Source organism: Scardinius erythrophthalmus (genome assembly GCF_964197995.2).
Source record: "Scardinius erythrophthalmus genome assembly, chromosome: 12".
Lineage (NCBI taxonomy): Eukaryota > Metazoa > Chordata > Actinopteri > Cypriniformes > Leuciscidae > Scardinius > Scardinius erythrophthalmus.
In genome coordinates, this window is record NC_138232.1 from 10977091 (window position 1) to 11002964 (window position 25874).

Sequence of the window (25874 nt, forward strand, 5' to 3'; positions counted from 1 at the left end):
TTTGAAAAAAGAGTGATAGTGCCAGATTATTGTCAGTAGCAGATTCCTGGTTACACTGACCTGGCTACCTCTTATCTATTGTCAAGTTTACCTAGTTACATGTGAGATGTGGCGTACTGTTTCCAATCCACTCCCACGGGTAGCTATTTCTTTACCTGGTTAAATATATTTCCTCAAGATTAGATTACACAGAAGGCCAAAAGTAGAACATAGTATATACTGGGACACTCAAAAAAATTGGTTATGTTTCAAAGAAATGAATTTGAAAAATTCTCTTTTTGTTATATGACGTTTTTGTGCGTTTCCTAATTCATAATTGGTTGAATGTTTTTTGTAAGGACCGGACGTTTTGTCCAGGTTTTGGTCAGACAGTTATGCATTTATTTGCGTTGCCTAACTTGAAGTTGATCCAAAAGTATATGCTAATTTATTTCATAGGTCAACCAAAAACCGAGCCTTTACCTTAAAACTTTATTGTAAAAGTTTTAGAAGGATGCAAACGTCAAGAGTGCAAAATTATAATAATGTTATGTTGCCCTCTAGTGGAATAAATGGATAAGCTCAATATTATTTCAACTCTTGCTATTATATGCTTCTATTCCATTAATATGACATAGTAGGCCTATGCTGACTGAATGTAAACAAGCTAAAAGCTATTTATATATATATAAAATAAAATAAAATAACACTTAATAAGTAAAAATTCAGTAACACAGTACAGTTATATATAAATTCCGATAGGTGGAGTTGAAGTACGTTGATCTCATTTTACATGGACACACAATTCCAAAGTGTTTGTAAGGAGCAGGTGCCTTTTTAATTCAACAGAAGTTCTCAAGAGGATTCGAAAATCATTGTTTTATCTAGTTAAGAGGGTGGTTAGTTAAACTTTATAAATTGTGAGGATCGTGACTGACCATTCTGAAGTTTCTTATTGGCTAACATTTGAAGACGTGTGTCATAGTGTCTTTCTACGCAACTTTCTCGGAGCGCCAATATCATGTAATGGCGAGCACAGAATAAACTGACAGTATTCCCTATTCTTGGATTTTTTTAACCTCTGGATTATTTTCTCAAGGCAAATCATTAGCGTATGCAAGAAGAAGACATCATGAGTACAAAGGAGAAGAAGGTACGATTATGTCCTATTGCTGGAGTTCTTTTCCATTAGTCAGATTGTTTTTTTAAATGACTCAATAATTTTGTAAGTTTAACTGTAAAGTCATGTGTAACCGTCACTGATGTATTATAAAAAATAAATAAAATTAAAGTCAATAAAAAAAAATTTAAGCACATTTTAAATTCCTTCAGTGGGGCAATAGTAATACATAACAGCATGATGGCACATTTGGAGAATATATGTTGAATTTAATTGCAATTTAATTTAATTTAGTAATTTAAGTTCATTTGTTTGTTTTGTTGCCTAGATGTGCCTTAACATAACATCATCTTTTCTAATCAGGGTCATATGTACACTTTGGCATTAATGGTGACCTCTGCAGCTATTGGGGGAACACTACAATATGGATACAACCTGGCCATAATGAATGCACCGACTGTTGTAAGGGCCAGTGTTTCATCGGGTTTGTGTTAAAGAGGAGAAATAGTTGCATTTATTTTTGCCATATTATTTGTCTGTGTGTATCTAATTACAAGATTTGTGTTCTGTGTTCCTTCCTGCAGTTCATTCAAAAGTTTGTCAATGAGACATTTCAGGAGCGATGGGGAATACAGTTGGGGGTTTATGAGGTCACACTGATATGGACCTTTATAGTTTCTATTTTCTCATTGGGCGGCTTTACCGGGGCCTTGATAGCAGGGCCAATGTCTGTCCGTTTCGGGAGGTACATCACTTCTGTCTCTTTCTTGTTGTATTTACAGTCACAGTTTACATGTTTCTCATGTTCCTTACCAATTGTTTTATTTAATTAAAATGTGTTTTAGATTTAAAATGCAGTGAATTTTAAAGAAATCAATCTTTATAGTTTACCCTGTTATGTTCTTTTTTCCAAGGAAGAAGACTATGTTGCTGAACAATGTGTTTCTCTTCTCAAGTTCACTGCTTGCATTGCTGAGCCGAACGGCAAAGTCATTTGAGATGATTATCATCTCCAGATTTTTGGTTGGCATAAATGCAGGTACTGTCTATATATATTATACCTGTAAATGTGATTATCAATAATGGGCCCTTTATATTTTGAGACTGAGATTGCTAGTTTCTTCCTGGTATCATTATAAACCATCCATCCTCTCTATTTATATTCAGGCATCAGTATGAACGTACAGCCCATGTATTTTGGTGAAAGTGCACCGAAGCACTTACGAGGAGCTGTGTCTCTGTCCTCTGCTGTCTTCACTTCATTTGGACTGGTGTTGGGACAGGTGGTCAGTCTGAGGTACGTTACATATTTGATGCAGTACGAAGCAGTTAGCGAGAGTGTTTCCCATTTCCTTGTGTGATGTAAAAAAAAAAATTTCATGAGTACTTTATGAGGTGCATTTAAATTGGTTATTTTGTTATTTTTATGTCCGAATTAAATAGATTATCATGAATGAAATGCTTGTCTTTATTCAGGGAGGTGTTAGGTAGTGAGCCGTGTTGGCAGTACTTATTGGCCAGTAATGCTATCCCAGGCTTCATCCAACTCCTCACCTTGCCTTGGTTTCCAGAAAGTCCCCGCTACCTCCTCATTGACTGTGGGGACAAAGAGGCCTGCCTAATGGGTATGAATAGGTGCAGTTGTATATTTCAATATGCTCTCCAATACAGAGTATGATAGCTTCACTTAACCCTATACAATTAACATTACATGCACGTTACTCTAATAATTCTAACACTTTTAAAGGGTGTCCACTGTATAGAAAAAAGCAGTAAAATATGTTAGAAAAGTCATAGTGGTTTGGTACGACATGAGGGCGAGCAGTGTTGGGAAAAGTTACTTTTAGAAGTAATGTGTTGCAATGTTGCTTTTTCTCACCTGGACTGGGCTTGATTGTTTGTGTTTTAATAACAACAACAAAAAAGGTTATACTTTTGGTAAATGTAAGACCCTTTCACACCAAATGTAACCCCTCTCACCGGGTCCTTCACACCCCGCTCCGTGCGGGTCTCGGGCATGAGAGTCAGGCGCTCTAACAAGGAGGGTAAAGACTGCAGCCTCTAGCGTCTGTCGCTAGAGCGCCTATTGAGATCAGAGGAGTGAGGTTTACTCGCACAGCAACTACTAGCTGGCCTCCGTTACACTCACCCCCCTAAACCTCACTCCCATCCGGGTCATGGCACCAATGTAACCCCTCTCACCGGGTCCTTCACACCCCGCTCCGTGCGGGTCTCCGGCATGAGAGTCAGGCGCCCTAACAAGGAGGCTAAAGACTGCAGCCTCTAGCGTCTGTCGCTAGAGCGTCTATTGAGATCAGAGGAGTGAGGTTTACTCACACAGCAACTACTAGCTGGCCTCCGTTACACAAATGTGAAATTAATAAGAAATGCAAATTCACACCTTTACATTACAGGGCGCAACTCAAACAAACCTTTCAGCTGTGCTGCCATTCTGGAACGCAAAAAAATAGGACGCAAGAGAAGAAAGTTCAACACTCTAACCTCAGCAATTACAAAAAGAAACACAAATGTGATATTTTGCTTCTATGGATCATTGTAGGTTAGCAGGAAAGACTGGATAATAAAGTGAGATTAAATACATAAAGTATATTTGTGTTTTTTAATACATTTAATTATTGCACGCGTAATATTCAGAGTTTGCATTTCCCTGTTTTTATTCATTTTGAGGAATACTGAACTTTTTTTGTGCAAGTGAGATGAGTAAATGCGTGTTCACATTTAGTCTAGAACTACAATATTCATCATGTTTACAGAGCGCACACAACGCCTCTGCACCTTACTCAGGATTTCTCTCAAAATGGGGGCCGGAGAGCTGTCAGTCAATAATGGGAAAACAAAGTAACCTGTATTACTTATTAAAAAAAAGTAAATTTAATCTGATTACATAACTCACGTTACTTGTAATCGGTTATCCCCAACACTGAGGGTGAGTAAATGCTGACATATTGTTTAAATATCTCATTCTGATATACAGTATGTGACCCTGGACCACAAAACCAGTCACATGGGTAAATTTTTATAACGCTAAATAAATAAGCTTTCCATTGATGTATGGTTTGTTAGGATAGGACAATATTTGGCCGAGATACAACTATTTGAAATCTGGAATCTGAGTGTGCAAAAAATCGAAACATTGAGAAAATCTCCTTTAAAGTTGTCCACTTATGTTCGCGAATGTGCTGCATTCACTCACAAAAATAAATGTTTTATATATTTACGGTAGGAAATTTACAAAATATCTTCATGGAACATGATCTTTGACCCATACAATGTATTGTTGGCTATTGCCACAAATATACCCGTGCGACTTGTGACTGGTTTTGTCATCCAGGGTCACATATTTGAAAGCTGAATGTAATTCTTACACATGATTACATACATTAATCATGCTTGTTCCACAGCACTGCGGCGTTTGCGTGGCTGTGAGGTGCAGAGAGACGAGCTGGATGAGATTCTGCAGGAACAGAATGAAACCAAGGGAGAACGTGCCAAACAGCCATGGGATCTCTTCACGGACCGCAGCGTTCGCTGGCAGCTCATCTCTGTGGCAGTCTTGAGCAGTGCCATGCAACTGTGCGGTAATGACACAGTAAGACCCTGCCTCTGTCCAATCCTGTACTGTTATATCTTTGCCTTTCAGTTGGAAGTTCAAGTGTAACTGGATTGCCGGACCGGTGCATTGCTTCATAAACTGAACGTTGACCAAAGAAAACACACCTAGCTGTTCATGAGAATGAATGCAGGCTTAATGTTAATATTTGAAAGAATATGTACAGAGTCTTCATGCTTCCTGGGGTAAAAATGCATGCAAACAAACTCACACAAAGCAGTTAGCAGAAGTCAGAATAGGTCATGTCACCATCATATTTGATAAAATATCAGTCTCACTGTATTTACACTGTTCAAAAGTTTTGGGTCAGTACGATTTTTTTTAAATAAATTATTTATTCAGCAAGCATGCATTAAATATATCAAAATTGACAGTAAAGACTTTTACATTATTATAAAAAATTATGTTCTTTTGCTTTTCATTTGAACTTTCTAATTATCAAAGAATCCTGAAAAAAAAATGTATCATGGTTTCCACAAAAATATTAGTCAGCACAACTGTTTTCAACATTGATAATAAGAAATGTTTCTTGAGCAGATTCAGCATATTAGAATGATTTCTGAAGGATCATGTGACTGGAGTAATGATGCTGAAATGTCAACTTTGCCATCACAGGAATAAATTAAATTCAAAAATATAAAAATGCACCCTTGGTGAGCATAAGAGACTTTTCAAAAACTTTTAAAAATTACTTCTGATATTGTGATAAAAGAAATGTAAGAATTTTTTTAATTAAGCAGAGAATTCAATATTTGTGGAATACCTTTGAAAAACAAAGGAATTTACCTTTTTCTGTAAATTCACTGAGGAACTGAATAAGCAAATGACTGATTGACCTGCCTTGTGTACAGCTTGTGTAAAATCTCTCCTGTGCCCAACACTTCTTACTTACATAACTAGAAATGATTTCAGAAGGATTTCAAGTGTTAGTGCCAGTGTGTTTTATTTTTTGTTTTAGTTTTTTTGCATACTCAGAAATTCAAAAGATTAAAGGCCTTTTTCTTTCATTCCTCAGATTTACTTCTATGCATCATATGTGTTCCAAGAAGCGGGAATATCTGCAGGACAGATTCAATATGTGACCATTGGCACTGGGATGTGTGAATTCACAGCTTGCATTATGTGTGTAAGTCTTCATTTCATCTGTTATCAATTATGTAACTGTCCCAGAACAAAAGAGGCAATCCTCTGACCCACTTGCATAGTGCGAGTGAATTAATTTGTCCAAAATGTTTGGCTGATCATTCAGGGCTAGACCAGTGTTTTAGTCCCTTTTGCTAAGAAATTATTTGTTTGGAGGACCAAGGTTACCACTTTTAATAGTGTAACTGTATACAGAATAATTTCTGTTAGAATGACATGGCTACACATTAATAAATGTGTGTGTGTGTGTGTGTTTAGAACTTATTGATAGAGAGGTTGGGTAGGAAGCTGATGTTGATGGGCGGCTATGTTCTCATGGCAGGATGGGCTGTAGTCTTCACCGTGGCTCTTTCACTTGAGGTGTGTATTATTAAATGTTGTATGACCCCTTTACCCTTTACCAGCACACACAGTCACATGGAAGGTACACGTATGCATGCTCAGAAACTATAAACTGCATTTGTAGTGTATACTTCTGAAGTTGACCTTTGAGAGTCCTCATGTAATGTCTAACCTTAAAGTGGACACATAATGTCCAACTTCAGTAATCTAGAGTGTTCAATAGAATGGACGTCATGCCATCATCGGTTAAATATGAGCGGCTTATTATCTTATGCTCACCAAGTCTGTATTTTGTATCTTTGTTTAAAAATAAACATTAATATTGTGAAATATTATTACAATTTAAAATAAATCTATATTTTAATATATTTTTAAATCGCATTTAATCCTGTGATGGCAAAGTCGAATTTTCAGCAGCCATTACTCCAATCTTCTAAATGGTCGTGTATAACAGTTTTGTTTTGATTTGACCTTCCTCCCAATAGAATATTGTTACCTGGATGCCTTACATGAGCATGACCTGCATCTTCACCTACATTCTCAGCTTTGGCATGGGACCAGGTAGGGCAGTACATGCATTACTTTAGCAGGGAACCTATATACGTGTTTCACATTATTTTTGTGACAAGAAAACATCCCTACAACTTCTGAAAGTGAACAGCAGTGTTTTTCTGTGGCATAAGAGCATAAGCCTACATTAGTTTATTTAACAACAGAAACTGAATAATCAATTGTAAAAATAAAACACTGCTTAGTTTTCACTGTACGAATTAAATATATACTGATTCTTATTAAAGCTAAAAAAGTTACAGTATTTAGCCAAGAGCAGTGATTTTTTCTTTGTCTTTTGTTCATGACCACAGTTATCGCAAGCCATGAATATCGCGTTATATACATTTGCAATATTTCGATCATTTCGATATATTGTGCAGCCCTAGTTTATATAATGTAACCAATTCCATAGTGTTATTTCATACAATGTGTTTTTTTTTTCATATGGTAGCTGGGGTGACTGGAATCCTTCCAACAGAGATTTTTAACCAGACAGCACGTCCTGCCGCCTACATGACTGCTGGCTCTCTAATGTGGCTGAACCTCTTCATGATCGGGATGATCTTCCCTTTCCTTGTGGTGAGAGAATAACAGACTCATTTATTGTTCATGGCAAAAATGACTTCTTTATTAGTTATTAATATTTTTTCACTCATTTTAAGTATAGTTCAAGATAAGTTTTAAAAAAACGCCAGTGCATTAAGATAAAAGACAACACATTCTCTGAATACAAGTCTTAAAGGGACAGTTCACCCAAAGATTTAAATTCTCTCATCATTGAGAGCCATCTCCAATGCATATGACTTTATTTTTTTCAGATAAACACAAACAAAGATTTTTAGAAAAATAATCAATCTCTGTGAGTCTATATAATGTCATTGAATGGATGCTGCTTGGTTGATGCTTGAAAAACCACACCCGAGGCGAGACGTTAATCCATAGGACCTGTGGATGAATCAATGTCTTCTGAAGCGAAACGATAGGTGTGTGTAAAAAATCATTGCTTCTGGTCTACTGTCATACAAGCGTACATGAGAAGGAGGGGTACGTGACATGAGTGTTAAAGGGGTCATATAATGCTACATGCACTTTTACAAGTTGATTGTACTGAAATGTGTGTTGGCAGTGCCTGTACACAACCATCATTAAATGATAAAAATCCATCCAGTGGTTTTTTTTTATCTTCTTATATGTTTTCCCCTCTCTCAAATCAAGCCGTTCGATTTTGTGACGTCACAAAATCGACGGCCCTCCCACGATTGTTGATTGACAGCAGCGTTTCAACACAGACCCGCCCTCGCTCGTGAGCGAGCTGTCAATCATAGTCCGCGCGGACCGGATATGAGCAGAATGGCGTCTAAGTGATTGTGGTGTTCTGTTCTTGGTTTTAATAAGGAACACAGCAGTCATTTTGATGTTCCTAAATCGGAACCGCTGAAAACACAGTGGCCGAGTTTGTTTTCGAAGGGAATATTCCCCACGATCAACGTCAATGCTTTCATGTTTGCGCGAATCATTTCACACACCAGACTGCTTTACAAACGAGGTCAATATAAAGCTGGTTTTGCTAAGAAGCTGCTCCTGAAAAAAGGATTTACTATTCGTGTTCCTGCTGCACCTCCAGAAGAAGAAGTGAGTGTAACGTTTTATTAACCTTAAGTAATATTTATATTAATCTTTGCAAATCACTTGCTGCACGCTTCACGATGAATGCGGCTGTTTACACTCAGGGTACATTACGGCATGTTTTCTATATACAACGTTCTCAATATAATTCATAATCCCATGTTTATAATGAACAACGCGTTATGGTTATTGTGTTATTGTGTTACAGTGTACGCCCAGAACAGAGGGGCGGGGTGAGCAAAGCTCATTATCATTTAAAGACACATGCACTTAATTGGCGTGCTGAAAACAGAGCTATTTTTAACCAGGTAAAATTAGTGTTTTCTTACAATACTAATGAGAATTTTCAATTAAAGTATATTACAATCTTTTAATTTAGGCCCTAAAGAATCATATTAGCTTGTACAAAAATGGCATTATATGACCCCTTTAAGAAGCTCGCACCAAAAATGGCGGTCATCCATGTTACTTCTTGCGCAAACTTCACAACTCACTTCACGTTCCTCTCGTGATCGCTTGTATGACAGTAGACCTGAAGAATTGATTTATAGCTAAAAAAGTTCAAAATATTAGTATTTTTCTTACACACAACTATCGTTTAAAAATCTTTGTTTGTGTTTATCCGAAGAAAGAAAGTTATATACATTGGCAATGGCATGGGGGTGAGTAAAACATGAAATAATTTTTATTATTGGGTGAACTGTCCCTTTAATGTCTAATGTAGTGCTGGTAAGTAAATATATAATGTTTCAAGGATTTGTACTGGTTAGGAATAGTATTTCTTCTTTTTATGAATGCCCTCTTTGTGTTTTTACAGAGCAGTTTGGGACATTATTGCTTTGTGCCATTTGGGGCTGTATGCCTCCTGACTGCTTCATTTATTTGGATGGTTCTACCTGAAACCAAGGGAAAGACCCTAGCGATGATCACTAAAGAGTTTTACAGACTCAACTACCGTGGACACGGCAAAATGGATCCAGAAGTAATTCAAGCCCAGTACCAACTAGGGGAAGTCTTTCACTCCACTGCCTTATAGTGTGTTAAACATTCTCATCAACTAAATTAATATTTTTAGAAATATATCTTTGAAATAATACCTGAATTGTTCATTCATACCACAGTGAGTTAACATTTTGTCATGTTCTTTTTTACTTGCTGATTAAATATTTTCTTCATCACTAAACTGACTTGCATTACTTATTTGATTAATCCATTAATAATTCATTACTGTCTCACATTACTGAGATAGATATTAGATATTGCCAATGCCAACCATAGACCTAACTGCTCTAGAAATTAAGAAAAGATGTTCCCTAGCTTCCTCGATCTTGATTCCCATCAGGGAAGAAAAACTAAACCTTTTTTGTAGTTTTGTTAGCACATATGATACAGGAGATGAGTTCAGATAACACTTAGGCAAGTTGACATTGGCAGCGTCATTGAGGATGTGCAGTTATAACAATTCTGCTGAATGTTTCTCCTTAAGGTCAGTGTGACTCAGCAACACCCTTACGGCGAACTCCTGATGCTTTTCTATGGCAACAGAGAGATTTAGTTCATAGTAAACACATGATTCTTGCTAGTGTTAGAACAGATTAACAGGACTATTCAGCTAAATCTAGTTGTTTATTTCTGCAAGATTATCTGCACAAATGGGCAAATATACTTAAAGTCCTGCATGCCTACTTTGAAGGTGTCACGCTGAGGCTTGGACTCATTGACCTGAACTGAGGTAAAACAGGTTTATTTGCAGATATGGCAGGAACACATTGCATAACAGGTAAGAGATGATACTTGAGTTCCTTAGATGAAATGGGCTTTTATTATTAACTTTCAGTCTTTGTCTTACAGAACCAATAGAGCACACACACAGGAAGGAACTACACTTTTACAAGGGAAGACATGATGACTGGAAATCAACTTGAATGAGGTAAAAGCAGTAAGTAGTCTGTAGCATCAGATGATGTCAGAACCATGACTAAGGGAGTGTGTGTGCTCTATATAGTGCTGGTGATGAGGGCTATATGAGTTTCAGATGTGTGTGGTTAGGTGCCAGGGGGGATGATGGGAAATGCAGTCCGTGACATAAGGGACATAAAACTGTTTTAGCTGACCTTAAGTAATATAGTTCTGTACTCTGCTAGACTAGGCTGTTAAAAAGTTGTAAATTGTCATATAATACTACATTCATATAATACAACAAAACTTTTGAGGCCTGTTTTTTTGCCAAAGATTTTTGGATTCTGCGAAATGGATCAGCTATTTAAGGATCATGAAACCCCTCTCTTTCATACAGTTTTGATGTGTCAGTAGTTGATGGCTAACCAACCCCCTGCAGCCAGAGTTTTAGACCACGGAAACAAACACTTGCAACCCATGAACGCCTCTCTCATCTATTACTTGATATCACAGTTTGACATGTCTGTCATGGGAGAGCACCACATGCTGTCATGAACAATTAAGAGACAGTGTCTTCTCATGGGATAGGAAAATATGAGACACTGACGTGTCATCGCAGTATTATAGTGTATTGCCATGTCAACACGTGTGATATCGACACACGATGCAGATTTTAAACCCAGAAGCTCAAAATTAACCAGTTTTATCCTACTAATAAAACTAACAGATGCTAATATTGTCTTCAATGGTGTTCAACACACATAACTCTGTTAGTTTAGAGTTTCATAAGTTTTTAGCAGAGGGCCCGAAAAGCAAAAGTGGGAGTTTTTGTTATACTGTGTGTTAAATACAAATATATATATATTCTACCTAGTACCTACAGTATTAATGTTTTAAACAAATGGTTTCTTGTATCTCTAACTATGATTTTATACAAATGTGTTTTTTAATATACAGAGATTGAGTACCCAAAATGATGAGTACCCATTTTTATTCTATATGTTGTTGTTGTTCTTTTTTTTTTTTGCTTTCAATTGGGACACTGCAATTTTTTTTAATAAACATTTTTCAAAATATAAAAGATGCATACTAGTGGATTTTGCAAATAAGTGTGAATGCATAGACTAAACACTTTTAACATTTAAAAGACTAAAAGACTTCAACAGAAGTGCAAATTTAAGGAAGTAAAACATTCAATGGAAGAATACACATTTAAAGAATTGAAACACTTCAACAGAAAGGCAAACATTTAGTGCAATGTACTATGTAGTAATGGCATATATTTACTGAAGTTCCCTTAGAATAGATTATCATTTTTCTATGTCAGTTATAATTGTTATAATGACACAATCATGTCAATAGATGGCGTCGATGAGCTAAAGAATTAGTTAGAAGTTCATTCTAACAGAAATACCCATTCTGCTGAGGCTTGAATACAACAGAAAAAAATGTCAACTTTACACTGAGTACTTTTGTGTTGGATAGGTTTTGGGCTAACAACTGGGTAGGCATCACCTGTAAGTACTCATTCTCATTAACTAATAGGCCTACTTACCCAGAGGTGGACAAATTACACAACATCCTTACTTGAGCGAAAGTACAGATACTACTGGTCAAATATTACTCCATTACAAGTAAAAGTTGTTGCATTGTTGTATGTAATACTTACAGTACCTTATGCCTCTGAATCTATGCCTGCCTACCTACCCTCAATATAAAATGTATTTATAGAATACAGTTCCAGTCGTGGGATTGAATGTGAGATTAAATAAGTGCACACAATAACGTCCACAATGGTTTCGGACACCCAAATGAGTGTTCCCTCAGATAATGCCCTATTTAAAGTTTTTTTGGCTTTTAGTATGAATATGTTAGCCTTACTGTTATCTATAAGCTAGTGTGCTCGAAAACTATGACAAAATTCGCATTTAAAAGACCAAACCCAACGCTGAAAATGAAAATCAGGTTGATGTCAGAAACCAACATCAGATTGACATTAATCTCCAATGTTGGATAGACGTTGTATTGTGGTTGAAAATGAAAATCGGGGTTGACGTCAGAAACCAACATCAGTCGGGTTCTGACGTCAAACCGAATTTATTTTCCAACCAAAATCCAACGTCTGTCCGAGGTTGGATGTTGACCTCAATCTGACGTCGGGTTCTGACGCCAGCCCGACTTTCATTTCCAACCAAAATGCAACCCCTGCAACCAAAATCATCCCCTGACTGGCGTTACTACTTTCTACTCAAGGACCTTGACAGAATTGTAGTGGAGTAAAAAGTACGATCGTTGTCTTTCAAATGTAGTGAAGTTAAAGTAAAACGTTTCCAGAAAAAAGACAGATACAGATACTCAGTACAGATACTCAAAAAGTGTACTTAAGTACAGTACTCAAGTAAATGTACTTTGTTACTGTCCACCTCTGTATTTACCCTTGTCCTCTTAAGTTATTTGGACTTCGGAGTGCAGTACTGAGGGTGAGAGATTAATCTATAATTTCACATTCTTTCTGGATAATATATCCCATTTAATAAAGCAAACTGATTGGTTCACACACAAATTTCTACTTTATATAAGTTTAATTGTTCACTTAAATTATTTCATCTACTGAAATTGGTCTACCCACCTTTTCAAATCTCACCAAGTGTGACTGCATTTTCTGAATACGCGCTCAGGCACACATTTTCTATAAACTGCTGTTTAGCATTTAATCAATACAAAATAAGGAGCTGCAATATTACACATGAATTAAATGAGTTTATGGTGTGGTTAGTTGATCTGAGAGTCATGTGCTGCCTGAAGCTGGAATTGTTCAATGGAAGAATATGCTTAAATAGATGTGGTGCACTCAAGAATCACATAAATTGCCATATTAACTGATGCCTTGAATCCCGGATCAGTGTTTTACAAAGTATTATTTCAAGAGTTGCTCAAAATAATGAACTACCTTTTATTGGAATTCGTGTCAATTAATTTTTTCAATCAGACAGTAGTAAAGAGTTTGGCTTTGGAATCTTCATCATGACAGCAGTCATGTCAATGCAAATATTCATGCTTGCTGAAAGTGTGCACAAATATTATCAATATGAAAAGCATAATTTTACTTTTCCATTACATTTTTGACCTACACATACAGTATAATGTATATCATGTTATGATTTGATCAATGTGACCAGTCATAAAGTATTAAATAATAATAAAAACTACACTATTGTTTTTACAGCTTTGCCAAAGTCGTGCAGTTTTTACCACAAAATAACTTGCAAATTATTACAATTATGTGTTCTGAAGTGCTCATCACAAGAAAGAAAATTCTCAAATACAGTTTTATTTTATACCCATCTCTGTACCAAATAGACAGAGACACAAAAACAGTGTACAAAAACAAACATCAATAGAAAAGTATGCTTATATCCAAATGTCAAAAAATTGATCAACGTTGTGACATAAATTGCAGAGAAACAACAATTTGTCAGAAAACAAAAGGGTAGAATACCAAACATGTACACTTTTCTATGTGCATGTCTTTATACAAAAGTGTCAATGCAACTCTGTTTGTATATGGTTTTTATAAGATAGGTCCTTTAAATGACAGATTTTTCCTACCCATCGCTGTTCACAATCAGTATTGGGAAGGCACTTTGCAACATACAAATATACAAATGCACAAGCAAGAAAATAAATCCAAAAAAAAGTTTCCAGTGATGTAATAAGCCAAAACACCATACAAGACGAACAAATAACAACAATAAAATAACTGAACAATTCCTTACAACTTCAAATTTGTAAAATAAATAAGGGCTTCAAATATTCAGATCACACTTATTGGGCAGACAATGATTTTTACTATTAGAAACGTTAAATTCCAATCAATTAACAGATGTTATGATCTGATATTAGCAGTGATTAGTCAAATAAGTAAGCTGCAAGGACCTGCAGGTTTTTACGGCTGCACAATAAAAGCATTAAGTCGAACAAGTAAACATGGTAATAAAATGTGTACTTGTTTTGCAAAAAAAGAAAATACTTTTTTTTTGTGTGTACATAATGTCATCGATAGCATAAATCATGAGTGACCGCTTGCAACACCTCTGCATTATTATTCAAACTGCCATTCCAAATACTCCAAATAAGTCCACGGTACATTATACTAATAACCTGCAGGGTAAAATAAGGAAAGGTAACCAACATTAACACTGCATTTAGAGTAAGAGGAACAGGCAAACACCAAACACACACCCAAATACTTGCATAATAATAAAGACACAACAAAAGTATGGATTTGTCAGTATCGACTTAAAAACAATTCTCTTAAAACACTCTCTTCCAAAAAAAAAAAATCCATTCATTCAACAAGGCCAAGGAAAGTACCTATATACAAAAATCCTGTTCACATAAACTAACATAAATGGCCATACATATATACATATTTGTATATATATGAATGTTACACGTCATGTATAGTGACTTTAAGTTAAGCAGGAATGTACTGAACAACTTAGAAAATCTCTGATATATTAAAAAAAAGATTAGAAAGCCCTCTGTTTATATTACATTCTAGAGATAAAAGACATTGGAGAGACTGCAGCATTCACACGTGTACACACGCATATACGTCATCACTCTCACGCTGTCCTCCTGTCGGCTGCATGATTCAAGAAGAAAATAGCACGTTGCAACAAAACTCAATATATACCTTTTCGTAAAGGAGACTTGGACACCGGTATCAATAAGTTAATAAAATATATTCTTTGCTTCTTGCGATATCTTACAGTGAAACCTGAAATTGGTCCCTGTTGGACATTTAAAACTGACATACTTTTTGTGACCCAAAACAATCGGTCTCAGAACTCTCTCAATGATAAAACAAAGAAACAAACCACAAAATAAAAACAATTAATGAGATAACAGCCATTATTGGCCTGAAGTTTTAAAGGATTTAAATATTTATCAAAGTAATTCATAGAGGAAAAGACTAAAACGTTTAAGTTTTATAACAAGTTGCTGTAGGTTTTCCGTCATTGGACTAGAACAGTTGCACAGATGACTCCATCTCAGTGTTTTCTGATTGTAAAAACTTCTTTTAAATTTGTAATGCTCACTGTGTAAGTCTGGACACGAATAACCTAGAACGTTTAGGGCATCGGTTTGTCTTTTAAAGTGAACATCATCCTCAAACCACCCATCTGGAAGCAGAAAAACATACATGTCAAAAGTAAGCTTTTTTTGTTTTCCAGGATAGACCTGTGAAATTGAGGATTTGTCAAAAGTGGAATAAACAGATTAGCTGCTTCACACCAAGATGGAATCGAAATGGCATCCATAATAGCAAAGTCAAATTAATAACAAACATAACAGTGAGAAAAGCAAAAAAACAACAAAAAAGTAGTCTACATATGGCGTCAAGGAGATTGAAACAACAGACTAAACTCGCAGTTATCAAAAGTTTGGTTGTCCAATAAGGTTATAAGAAATGGTTGTATTTCAAAGGGGTCATTTCTCCCCTAAACCCATTCCACTGCTGCCCATCTCAGAGTCCACTAGTGAAGAGGCAAAGGCTGACTGGACGATCTGAAAACCAAAAGATTCAAGAAGTGACATGTTCTGTTGGGGAGAAAAGGGCGAGCCGAGATCACCGAGACCGGCGCCGGCCGCAGCGCGTTTCTTATGAACCCGGTGATGGTGCTTGTTGAGGTAAGACTTTGTGCGGAAAGTCTGTCCGCATTCGCCACAGGCAAACTTCTTTTCGTGGTCTGTTTTTTGAATGTCTTTGGATCCCCCCGGCGAGGTCACGATGTCTTCAGGTTGGCCGTTGAAGATGAAAGACGTCACCTCCATTTCTTCTCCCTCAACTTTGTGTTCAGCCTTGAGGTCCGTTCCGTTGGAAAGGTCACCGAAAACCGCATCTGATCCATCAGAATCCTGATGAGGGCATTTCCCAGCATTCTCCTGTCCGTCTGAGGTAAACACAGAGTGGGGAAGGGGATATCAGGGAAGGAGGGGGACAGAGAGAAATATAGGAAGAGAGAAGGAGCCTCACATTAAGCAAAATGTCTAAAAATAAAAAGATTTCCTTTATACCTGAACCCTCATGACCACAAAAACTACATGTGAGAACTTGTTTGTGTTCGAAGCAGCTTGCTATATGTTGGCTATCTATTACTGATCATTATATTGCAGCTTTTGTGCTTTTATACTTTCTGTAATAAGGGAAATTGCATCCTGTTTTGTACAATAATATCTTAATGTCAGATTATTCAGTCCACCGAGTACCTCTACGCTCTAGAGCAGTGGCACAAATCCTTAGTTTACGAGCAAAAAGGACAAACTCCTTTTGTTTTCAAAATGTAAATTTGAAAAACGCAATTTAATAAACGCATACTGAATTTTATAGTGTCAATTTAAATTGATCTTAAAGGGATAGTTCATTCCAAACCTGTATGAATTTCTTATTTGGAACACAAAGGAAGATATTTTTCAAAACTCTGGGAACCAAACAACACTGACTTCCACTGTATGGACAAGAAAAACACAGACATTTCTCAAAAATATATTATTTTATGTTCCACAAAAGAAAGTAAGTCATACAGTTTGGAACAACGTGGGGGTGAGTATATGATGACAGAAACTTCCCCATTAAAAATTGTGAGAATTCACTACCACAAATTAGACATGCACATTTAGAGTCCCAAATCTCTACTCTGCTCCGAATGATCAGTGCTCACTGCTCAGCTTTTCTTACATGTATGCAAATGAAATTTAGCCTAGCCTAGCCTAACTAGCTAACTCGTTCTCCTGGCTACTAACAACAGAGTGACACTTGAGAGCATGAGACCTTAGAGATCATTTCTGATTGGCAGAGAAGCACCCTATTTGGGGGGGAAATTAGTCATTAAAGAGTCTTATGACCAACCAGGCTCCAGGCAAGTCCATTCCAGTATTTTGATTTACAAATCAAATTTCAGTCAGATACAGGACATTTTATGGACCTGAGATACTAAGATTAAATACAGTCCAGTTCTTCTAAAGTATAAATTATAGACAAAAGAGGTCAGAAGTGGGTGCTGTTAAGGCAAATGGATGAAAATTAAGCAGCGCTGAGACCCACCAGACAAAAAAGCATGAGCAAAATACCAGACCAAGCCAATTATTAGGTAAGAACTGAAATCAGACCAATATTTTAATAATAAGGTCAATGGTGCTTTGGAGATATTTGCACCAGGCTTATCAGTTATAACATCCAGACATCCACAGTTCTTTGGCTCGCCACATTGCCACCCTCCTAACAGCTCGTACTGACCTGTAAGAGGTCCATGAAGTGGAAACCCTGGTGCTCCAGAAGAGCGGCACTCCCAGAAATAGGGAGTTGGACCTGGCTTGCCCAGGAGCAGCTCAGGCTGCAGGCCCAGGGCCGGAGGCACAGGCTGGGGTAGAACTGGCCCAGTTAGCCCCCGAAAAGACCCCTCTGTCTCAGGAAAGGTAACCAGGAGTCGGCGACTGGTGCAAAGGTCTACACCGCCAGTAACCGCCCCAAGAGGTAAAGGTAGAGGAAAAGACAGAGGCCAATGGAGACAATTCGTAGTCAATACAGTCAGATGACCACTAGCTTCACATCAGTTCAGAAACTATGAAAATAATTTGTTCAAAGCTAAAATGACAAAAATAAATTTGAATGAATCTTTTTCTTTCATTACATGCCAAGCCAGCAGCTCAATGACACTGTTGGGAGTCATACTATAATGACAATTCTGTACTGATGTAAAGTTAATGACGCCTTTCTGATGTATTTCTGCATTACTTTTCGCATATTATCTGCCAAAACCTTAAAGCTTGTATTACAAGATCAAAATAAATTTTCTTCCACCTATTTTAGTCAATCTACATAGTAGTTAGCATCTACAGTGAGGAAAATAAGTATTTGAACACCCTGCTATTTTTCAAGTTCTCCAACTTGGAAATCATGGAGGGGTCTAAAATTGTCATCGTAGGTGCATGTCCACTGTGAGAGACATAATCTAAAAAAAAATCCAGAAATCACAATGTATGATTTTTTAACTATTTATTTGTGTGATACAGCTGCAAATAAGTATTTGAACACCTGAGAAAATCAATGTTAATATTTGGTACAGTAGCCTTTGTTTGCAATTACAGAGGTCAAACGTTTCCTGTAGTTTTTCACCAGGTTTGCACACACTGCAGGAGGGATTTTGGCCCACTCCTCCACACAGATCTTCTGTAGATCAGTCAGGTTTCTGGGCTGTCGCCGAGAAACACGGAGTTTGAGCTCCCTCCAAAGATTCTCTATTGGGTTTAGGTCTGGAGACTGGCTAGGCCACGCCAGAACCTTGATATGCTTCTTACAAATTCTTACATTGTGATTTCTGGATTTTTTTTTTTAGATTATGTCTCTCACAGTGGACATGCACCTACGATGACAATTTCAGACCCCTCCATGATTTCTAAGTGGGAGAACTTGCAAAATAGCAGGGTGTTCAAATACTTATTTTCCTCACTGTATAACCCACTTAAAACAAAAACAAATCATTTAATGTACAAATTCTAGGACACTTAGTCTTTTAAAACAAAACAAAAAAAGCTGACACCATATTGTCCCCCATCATGTCCAATAAGGATATTACCCAATCACAAGCTGCTAGATTTTATGGCAATAAATGTTTGAAAAAGGTCCATTAAATCCACAGAAACAATGCACAGCGTGTACATGTGCACTTATATGTGGACATGCATGAATGAAGGCTCAAATAACGCTTGCATTATGCCAGCACTTGATGGAGATGATAGTAAGCGACACACAGAATGGGACACGTGGCCATGCTAAATTGGTCAGCCGCAATGTAAGTGACTAGCAGACAAATCTGATTGATAGAGCTGCAACTATTATTTCATTTAAATCAACTCTCTCTCTAATTGCAGTTAATTTCAACTAAGACTACCGCAGAAACGTCAAATAAATCTATTTAGGTTTCTTTTCATATTTCTCCTGTAAATCAAATATTGGCTTGGTTTCACAGACAGGGCTTAGATTAAGCCAGGATTAGGCCTTAGTTCAATTAGGACATTTAGCTTTTATAGACGTGCCTTATAAAAAAAAAAAAAACATTACTAGTGTGCATCTTGAGACGAAACAATGACACTGTCATATTTTCAGATATGTCAGTGCAAGTTGCTTTCAGTTAAAACAGCCCAACATGCAATTAAGTCAGGGACTAGCTTAAGCCTCCTCTGTGAAACCTTTAAAGAAGCTTAAATCGTTTGAATAACAAACTTTGAATTTACGTCCAGCAGCCTCTATTATCATAAAAAACCTTGATGTCTGCAAAACTACAAGGACTGCATACATATACAATACTCATTACATCTGCGCATTTTGGTTGCCGTTTTACAAAACTCAGATGAGATAAACTCTTCCTTAACTTTCCTCATAAAAAGTGAAAGCACAACCCATACTTCAGCAACAAACATCCTTTCTCATCCACTGAGAGAAAAGTCCTAAAAGATGGTGCAAGATAAATCAGAAGGGCCAAATTTTGCAATAAAGATGAAAGATGTGCAGCGCTACAATCTGTGTTTTGCGGGTGAGTTTTTATGCAAGCAGATGCAGCATCTGATAAGCAGCAGTGAAAAAGACAGCAAGTGAGCGAGCAACAATTTGACGCTGTGGGGAGAGGCTAGCTTGCCTTCCACTGCGCACTGGCGTCCTGAGTGGTAGGGGGCGCCGTTGTGCATCTGTGGTCTGTTGGTGCGTGGTTCAGGGAACTGATGTGCTGCAGAGGAAGGGAGCATGGACGAGCTGTGGTGCGTTTTTACGTGCACCTTTAAGTAGGAGGCAGTAGAAAAACCTGAGACCATCGGAAGAACAAGTAAAAAAATAAAATAAAATAAAATAAATAAAAAAACAGAACAATACTCAGTCTGATTAATCAGATTTTCAGAAGAAAAAAAAAAGTATAAGCCACGAACCTTTTCAGTACTACCAGAGCCAGTCTACGGAGAGCCTGCCCACTCCCTATTAAGTCCTATTGTACCAAATTTTGGTTGTAGTTCCACCAGAGTTCCACTGGGGGCGATCACCCATGAGTGCAGAATGAATGGGAGTCTATGGGGCTAGACGGCTAAATTTGTCTCTTTCACCCGATTGCCGTTGAGAAATCTCAGTTTTGATTATAGGTTTTGCAAGCTCAACATGGGTTATAGGTCGAAAGTTGAATGAACGAGTACCTATGTCCTTTCGATTTCTTACAGGTTGAGTTGTTGTTGCCCATAACACGCTAACATTCTGCTAATGAACGCTGATTGGTCAGTGAAGGACTGATTACGACCAGAGAGATCGCTTGATGGCATCGTGGCATCCGAAGCGGGACCAGAAACAAACAAAACAAAAACTCTTCTAGCACGTGTATTTACCTGTGTCAGCTGTGTTGTCGATGCCTCGAGTGAAAAGAAAGTGCAGAGCGCGAACGCACCAGAGTGACTGAAGGATTGCCGTTAAGCAGTATCTCTGGTCGTACGATGTGTATGACGTCATTGACACTTTAAAAGACTTTTTAAAGCAAATAAGTGACTCTAAAAAATCTAACACCCAGCAATGTGTAATTTCTTTGCATCTCCTTTCGAATACAACATTCAAATTACTAGACAAAAAATTATATCCTGAGAAAAGTGGATTTTGATGTGTATAGCGCCATAGACCTCCATTCATTCTGCACTCGTCCTGTGAGTGCCCTCATATGGAGCCAGAGTGGAACTGCAACCAGTTCAGAAGCCGGAAGTGTACTGAGAGTGAAACTTCTCCCCTTATTAGACATTCTCTGGTACTACTATGAAAAACTTGAGCTTTTTCCCCAGTTTTCTGTATTTATAATTAAGCCAATCAGTTTTTGAGAGCCTAAACTAACTTACGAAGGATGGTGTCAGTGGCAATAAAAACATGGATCATTAGCTGGGTATTATGTACACACAAGTTTTTATTAAATTAGTTATTTTCAATGCATAGTTGACCAGTACCTTTGTTGCATATTCCACAGTAGTTATGAGGTCCTTCACTGTGTTTTTTCAAGTGGTCAGTCATGTAGGCAGCACGGAGGAATTTCCCACACACTTGACATGGTATCTTATCTTCATGGCATGCCAGGTGCGACCTCAGGCGATCTCGTGTTGCGAAGGATGCGTTGCAAATCTGAGACATTTCAAGATATGGTTTATAAGCATTTTCCGAGAGATAATTTTTGTTTGAGTGTTATCGCAAACATAAGGGTGATTTAAAGGAAGAATTTACTCGAATACTTAAATTCTGCCATCATTCACTTACTCCCGTGCCATTCTAAACCTGAGTTTCTTTGTTGCATTTAATACAGAAGATGAATTTTTTTAAGAATATCTTGGCCACTCTTGTCCATATAATGAATGTGAACGAGACCTTGGCTGTCAAGCTCCAAAAAAAGTATTCTGATTACAGTACAGCTTTGTGTGAAGAACAAACTCAAATTTAAAGTCACCATGAAACCAAAATGGACTTTTGCAGTTTATTATAAATGATTTATCCATAATCCATGTGATTTTGTAATCTTTGATTTAAAAAAAAAATAACTTCCACTCCCCCTCGCAACGACATCTCTACTCTGAAGATGTGCAGCAGCACAAGGACTGGCCTATCATCCATCACTTAAATGAGATCACAGCAATCCACAAATCCAATCAATGCTTGATGGACAAAATTAGCATAAACACAAACGCTTTTAATGATGACTAGATTTAATTTAGACTTTTATTCACATATAAACATTCATCAACGCACACTTCAGTTGGTAAACGGAAGCTCAATCATGCTTGCTTGACGTGGAAACCAATGAGGTTCATTCTCGTGTGTTATGTTTGAGCTTCCGCAAGAACCAATGAGGTTCATTCTCGTGTGTTACGCAGCACGTTTGAGCTTCCGCAAGAACCAATGAGGTTCATTCTCGTGTGTTACGCATCACGCTTGAGCTTCCGCAAGAACCAATGAGGTTCATTCTTGTGTGTTACGCAGCACGTTTGAGCTTCCGCAAGAACCAATGAGGTTTGTTCCCACGCTTCAAGCAAGTACAGGTGAACTTATGTTCCCTGAACAATTTTAATATGCAAATAAAAGCCTAAATTCAATCTGTTCATCATATAAAGCGATGCCTCGTGTTTCTCACACAAAATGTTAAGCTTTCATCTGGCTTCATAAGTTGTATGGACCATATTTAAGATGTTTTATGGTGCTTTCTGTTGTTTTGAAGCATGACAGTCGCAGTCCACAGTCATTTGTTATGGAAAAGAGTGGAAAAGAGTTGTGGAATATGATTCAGAAATTCACCTTTTCTGTCCCATGGATAAAACAAAGCCTTACAGATTCAGAACAACATAACAATGAGAACAGGGCCTGAATTTCATTTTGGAAAATGGGGGGGAAATCCCCCCTTAGGTGATTCTTATGGGGGGGAATTTTTAATTTGAGGGGGGAGTTTAGACTTTTTTTTTTAATTACATTTATCTCGCCTAAATGTATGCTTAGCCTACTCATTGCATTTTTACAATGGGGTCATTTTGTTCTTAAGAATTTACACAACTCAAGGAAGCTTGATTTCAATCTTTGAATTAAATTGAAAAAAGTAGCACAAATAAATACAATAGAATAAAGATATCAATAAAGAGAAATAAAGAGAAAAGTTTTTGCTTAGGTCTAAAACTAGTAGGCTATTCAGAAATACTACAGAGACTGAATAAAATAGCCTAATCAAATGTAAAATAACACTGGGTAGTATTTTAGTCCTGACTAAATTAAATTCATAGGCTATTAATCCTGATTCCTTAAAATGAAAGCTATGTTTTGTTGTTTTGACAAACAAATTAATGACAGACACATATGGCTGCTGTCCCTTTAAGAGCTAGTGCACGGATCCTGTTTTCATTATACGGTCACGTGCGATTTATGCTTATTTAAGACATAACCGACTGTGTTTAGATTAGAGGATACTCTCCAAGACCGAAATTGACATCATTTTCTTATGTTTTTGACTGTTAAAGCGATTTATAATCCACGAAAAATAACTTTTGTTACCCGCGAGCTGTTTGTGAGGCTGCTTTACTCTATGTATGTGTGCAGAGAAAAAAGCATCTCTCAGACAGCGCGCAAGTACCGAAGAGTTTAAAATCGCGTGACTGTTTAAACTGGTGAGACTTGAAAAGACGTGCAAATGGTAAACTTTAGTTACTCGTGATGCAATGCTGGCCCGATCGACTCCCGAAACGCGAGAGTGTATTTCCGCCGCCTGCTGCGCGCTTAACGATTGCATTGTGCAACCCATTTTGAGAGACGCGAGATAGAAGACGCAGCGCCGCTGAATCACTCACGCTGTTTGTGAAATTGCGTCTCGCAGACAGTTTTAAAATGACTGATTTGATTTTCCATCTGCGTGGATTAATTTACTAATACAACCTGAACCTACATGCTAAAGTGAATCAATGTTTGCGGGAATTTCCCGCATTATAAATGGGAGACCTGCGGGAATGATAAAAAATATGCGCAATACCCGCAATCCCGCACCGAAATTCAAGCCCTGGAGAAAATAATAGTATTTCTTACCTGACACTTGTGAGGTCTCTCTGTGGTGTGCACCTGTTTAATATGTCCATTCAGATGGTCTGGCCTGCAAAAACATCACACAAACCATTTATGATGCCAAATACATTTAAACGAATGATATAATAAATGTACCTATAAAAGACTGCAGTCACCTGGAGAAGCCCTTCCCGCAGCTTTGACAGACATACGGCTTACCCACCGAGCCGTCGTGAGAGCGCACATGGTAAGACATCCTATCCTTGCGTTTGAAGCGCAGCCCGCACACCGGGCACGCATACGGTTTCTCGCCCGAATGTGACAGCTTGTGCCGGTTCAGGTGGTAGACGTCTCGGAAGACCTTCCCGCATAAATCACACGCGACGTGTCGTCTCGTCCTCTCGCGCTTACGGTTGTCCGACGGCAGTCCGTTTTCCTGAAACCTCGACTGGGAATGATTGATCATCGTCGGGCCGTCCACTGCGACCAGCTCCGCTCCGCTGCTCACGCCGCCGGTGAACGTCCCGTGCTGAGTCTCGTGGTTTCTCAACTGCACGTCGTCGGGAAAAATCTTGCCACAAACCCCGCACGAGAAAAGGCCCCCGTCTTCGTTTTGAGCAGTGCTGTTATTGTAGGAGATCGGCTCTGTTGTGGGCTCTTTTTTGGGTCTCCCTCTGCTTCGCTTGGAGCCGTCGCTGTTGAGGTGGCTGCTGGGAAACTCCAACGGGGAAACCGCTAAGTGATCGGCCGCTTGTGCTCCGGGCTGCGAGCTGTTACTCGGCTGCGTCGGATCAGCAGCGTCGCTGTCATTGTTGTCGGTAAACACGGCGCCGTTGGACACGCTTCCGTTTGACATGTCCACGGGCAGGGGGTATGACAGCTGCTCCGCGGCCCTGAACAGGCTGTGCTCGCCTCCTCGAGGCGGAGGCACGAGGATTTGCACGTTGGATTGTTTGATGACCTCCTGACAGATCTCGATGACAGATCGCATGAGCAGAAACTTCGCCGCGGTCATCAGCTCCGGGAAGCACTCCAGGCGCACCACGATCTTGGAGGTGTACGCGAAGTCCAGGATGTCTCGGAAAACTTTGGGACTGATCGTGTGCATCTCCAGCTCCTTGCCTTGGCCGTCGTCTTCCGTCTGACAACTGAACACCGACTCGAAATACTCGCTGCACGCCGCCAACACCGCCTTGTGCGCGGGGAAGCTCTCCTCTCCGACGCGCAAGATAACATCACAAAACCTGCCTCCATCTTTTCTCTGGCTGTTGAGGTTGTGTAGCATCTCGGCGCTGTGTTTGCTCACCTGGTACGTGTAGGAGGAATTCCACGGCTGTTCTGTCTTCTCCATACCGCCTTCATTCAACAACCGAGCCCAACGCACACGACGGAAGAGGTAGACGAACACAAACGGATGGCAAACACCCAATAAACAGAAGCATTCAGCAGCGACCACCACTCCTCGCCTTTTTAGCATCTAACATGTTAGCAGGGGGAAAAATGGCAGCCCCCCAGCTTCCTGTGAACTTTGACCTTTGTTTGAAGGGAGGGGGGTGTCGTCCGCGTTTAATATTTTCGGTTTTAACAGTTTAATCCATTACTTTAATTCAAAGAGAAAGCGCCAATACTATTCACACACCGAAACTGAAGTTTGCTGGATGCATGTTGTCCGTCTTCCTGGTTCGCAGCGTTATGAATTCATATCCTTGTTTTCCAGTGAGCCCCCTCCCCCAAATGTACGCCAGACACTGAATACATGACAGCAGACTGCCTCTTTCTCTCTTTTGGACACTGTAACCACTCAGAAAAATATAGCCTACTGTAAACAAACGAAATTCAAGTGACCAGGGAAAACTCTTTTGAACGGACACTAGCCCTAGAGAGCTGCTCTCCTGACTGGTAATGTACAGATCAATCTTAAAGACACAATAGAGAAATTAAATTGTTGTGGATTGTAACACTGGCTTTACTCTATG

General features: G+C 38.4%; 2 protein-coding genes across 4 annotated transcripts; one reads left to right on the top strand and one right to left on the bottom strand.

The window, feature by feature from the left end:
* Window positions 1–1093: 1093 nt before the first annotated feature.
* slc2a11a (solute carrier family 2 member 11a) lies at window positions 1094–9573 on the top strand (the record flags this gene model as incomplete). Its single annotated transcript, XM_081379717.1, has 12 exons — window positions 1094–1132; window positions 1463–1561; window positions 1684–1844; window positions 2014–2138; window positions 2267–2396; window positions 2576–2724; window positions 4522–4709; window positions 5746–5856; window positions 6132–6233; window positions 6701–6776; window positions 7219–7346; window positions 9211–9573. 12 exons carry the CDS (start codon window positions 1094–1096, stop codon window positions 9427–9429), a joined length of 1527 nt encoding a protein of 508 aa, XP_081235843.1. The 3' UTR covers window positions 9430–9573.
* Window positions 9574–13601: 4028 nt separating this feature from the next.
* On the bottom strand, window positions 13602–25691 carry patz1 (POZ/BTB and AT hook containing zinc finger 1). 3 transcript variants are annotated; one of them, XM_081379871.1, is made up of 6 exons: window positions 24075–25691; window positions 23923–23986; window positions 21321–21492; window positions 19994–20155; window positions 17596–17805; window positions 13603–16252 (listed from the first exon to the last, which is right to left on the bottom strand). In XM_081379871.1, the coding sequence occupies exons 1-6, from the start codon at window positions 25373–25375 to the stop codon at window positions 15789–15791; spliced, it is 2373 nt and encodes a 790-aa protein (XP_081235997.1). In that variant the 5' UTR covers window positions 25376–25691; the 3' UTR covers window positions 13603–15788. The 3 variants fall into 3 exon arrangements, with proteins under 3 accessions (XP_081235999.1, XP_081235997.1, XP_081235998.1); XM_081379872.1 differs by lacking the exon at window positions 17596–17805 and having other exon boundaries at window positions 13604–16252; XM_081379873.1 differs by lacking the exons at window positions 17596–17805; window positions 19994–20155 and having other exon boundaries at window positions 13602–16252.
* Between the last annotated feature and the right edge of the window lie 183 nt (window positions 25692–25874).

What these genes read in the sequence shown, in the direction of transcription:
- patz1 (XM_081379871.1), bottom strand. Translation starts at nt 25,375, where the DNA reads ATGCTAAAAAGGCGAGGAGTGGTGGTCGCTGCTGAATGCTTCTGTTTA. An exon ending in AGAGACCTCACAAGTGTCAG is followed by an intron (nt 21,493 to 23,922) that starts GTAAGAAATACT and finishes GAAATGTCTCAG; the next exon opens with ATTTGCAACGCATCCTTCGC. An exon ending in ACGCCAGTGCGCAGTGGAAG is followed by an intron (nt 17,806 to 19,993) that starts GCAAGCTAGCCT and finishes CTGGCGGTGTAG; the next exon opens with ACCTTTGCACCAGTCGCCGA.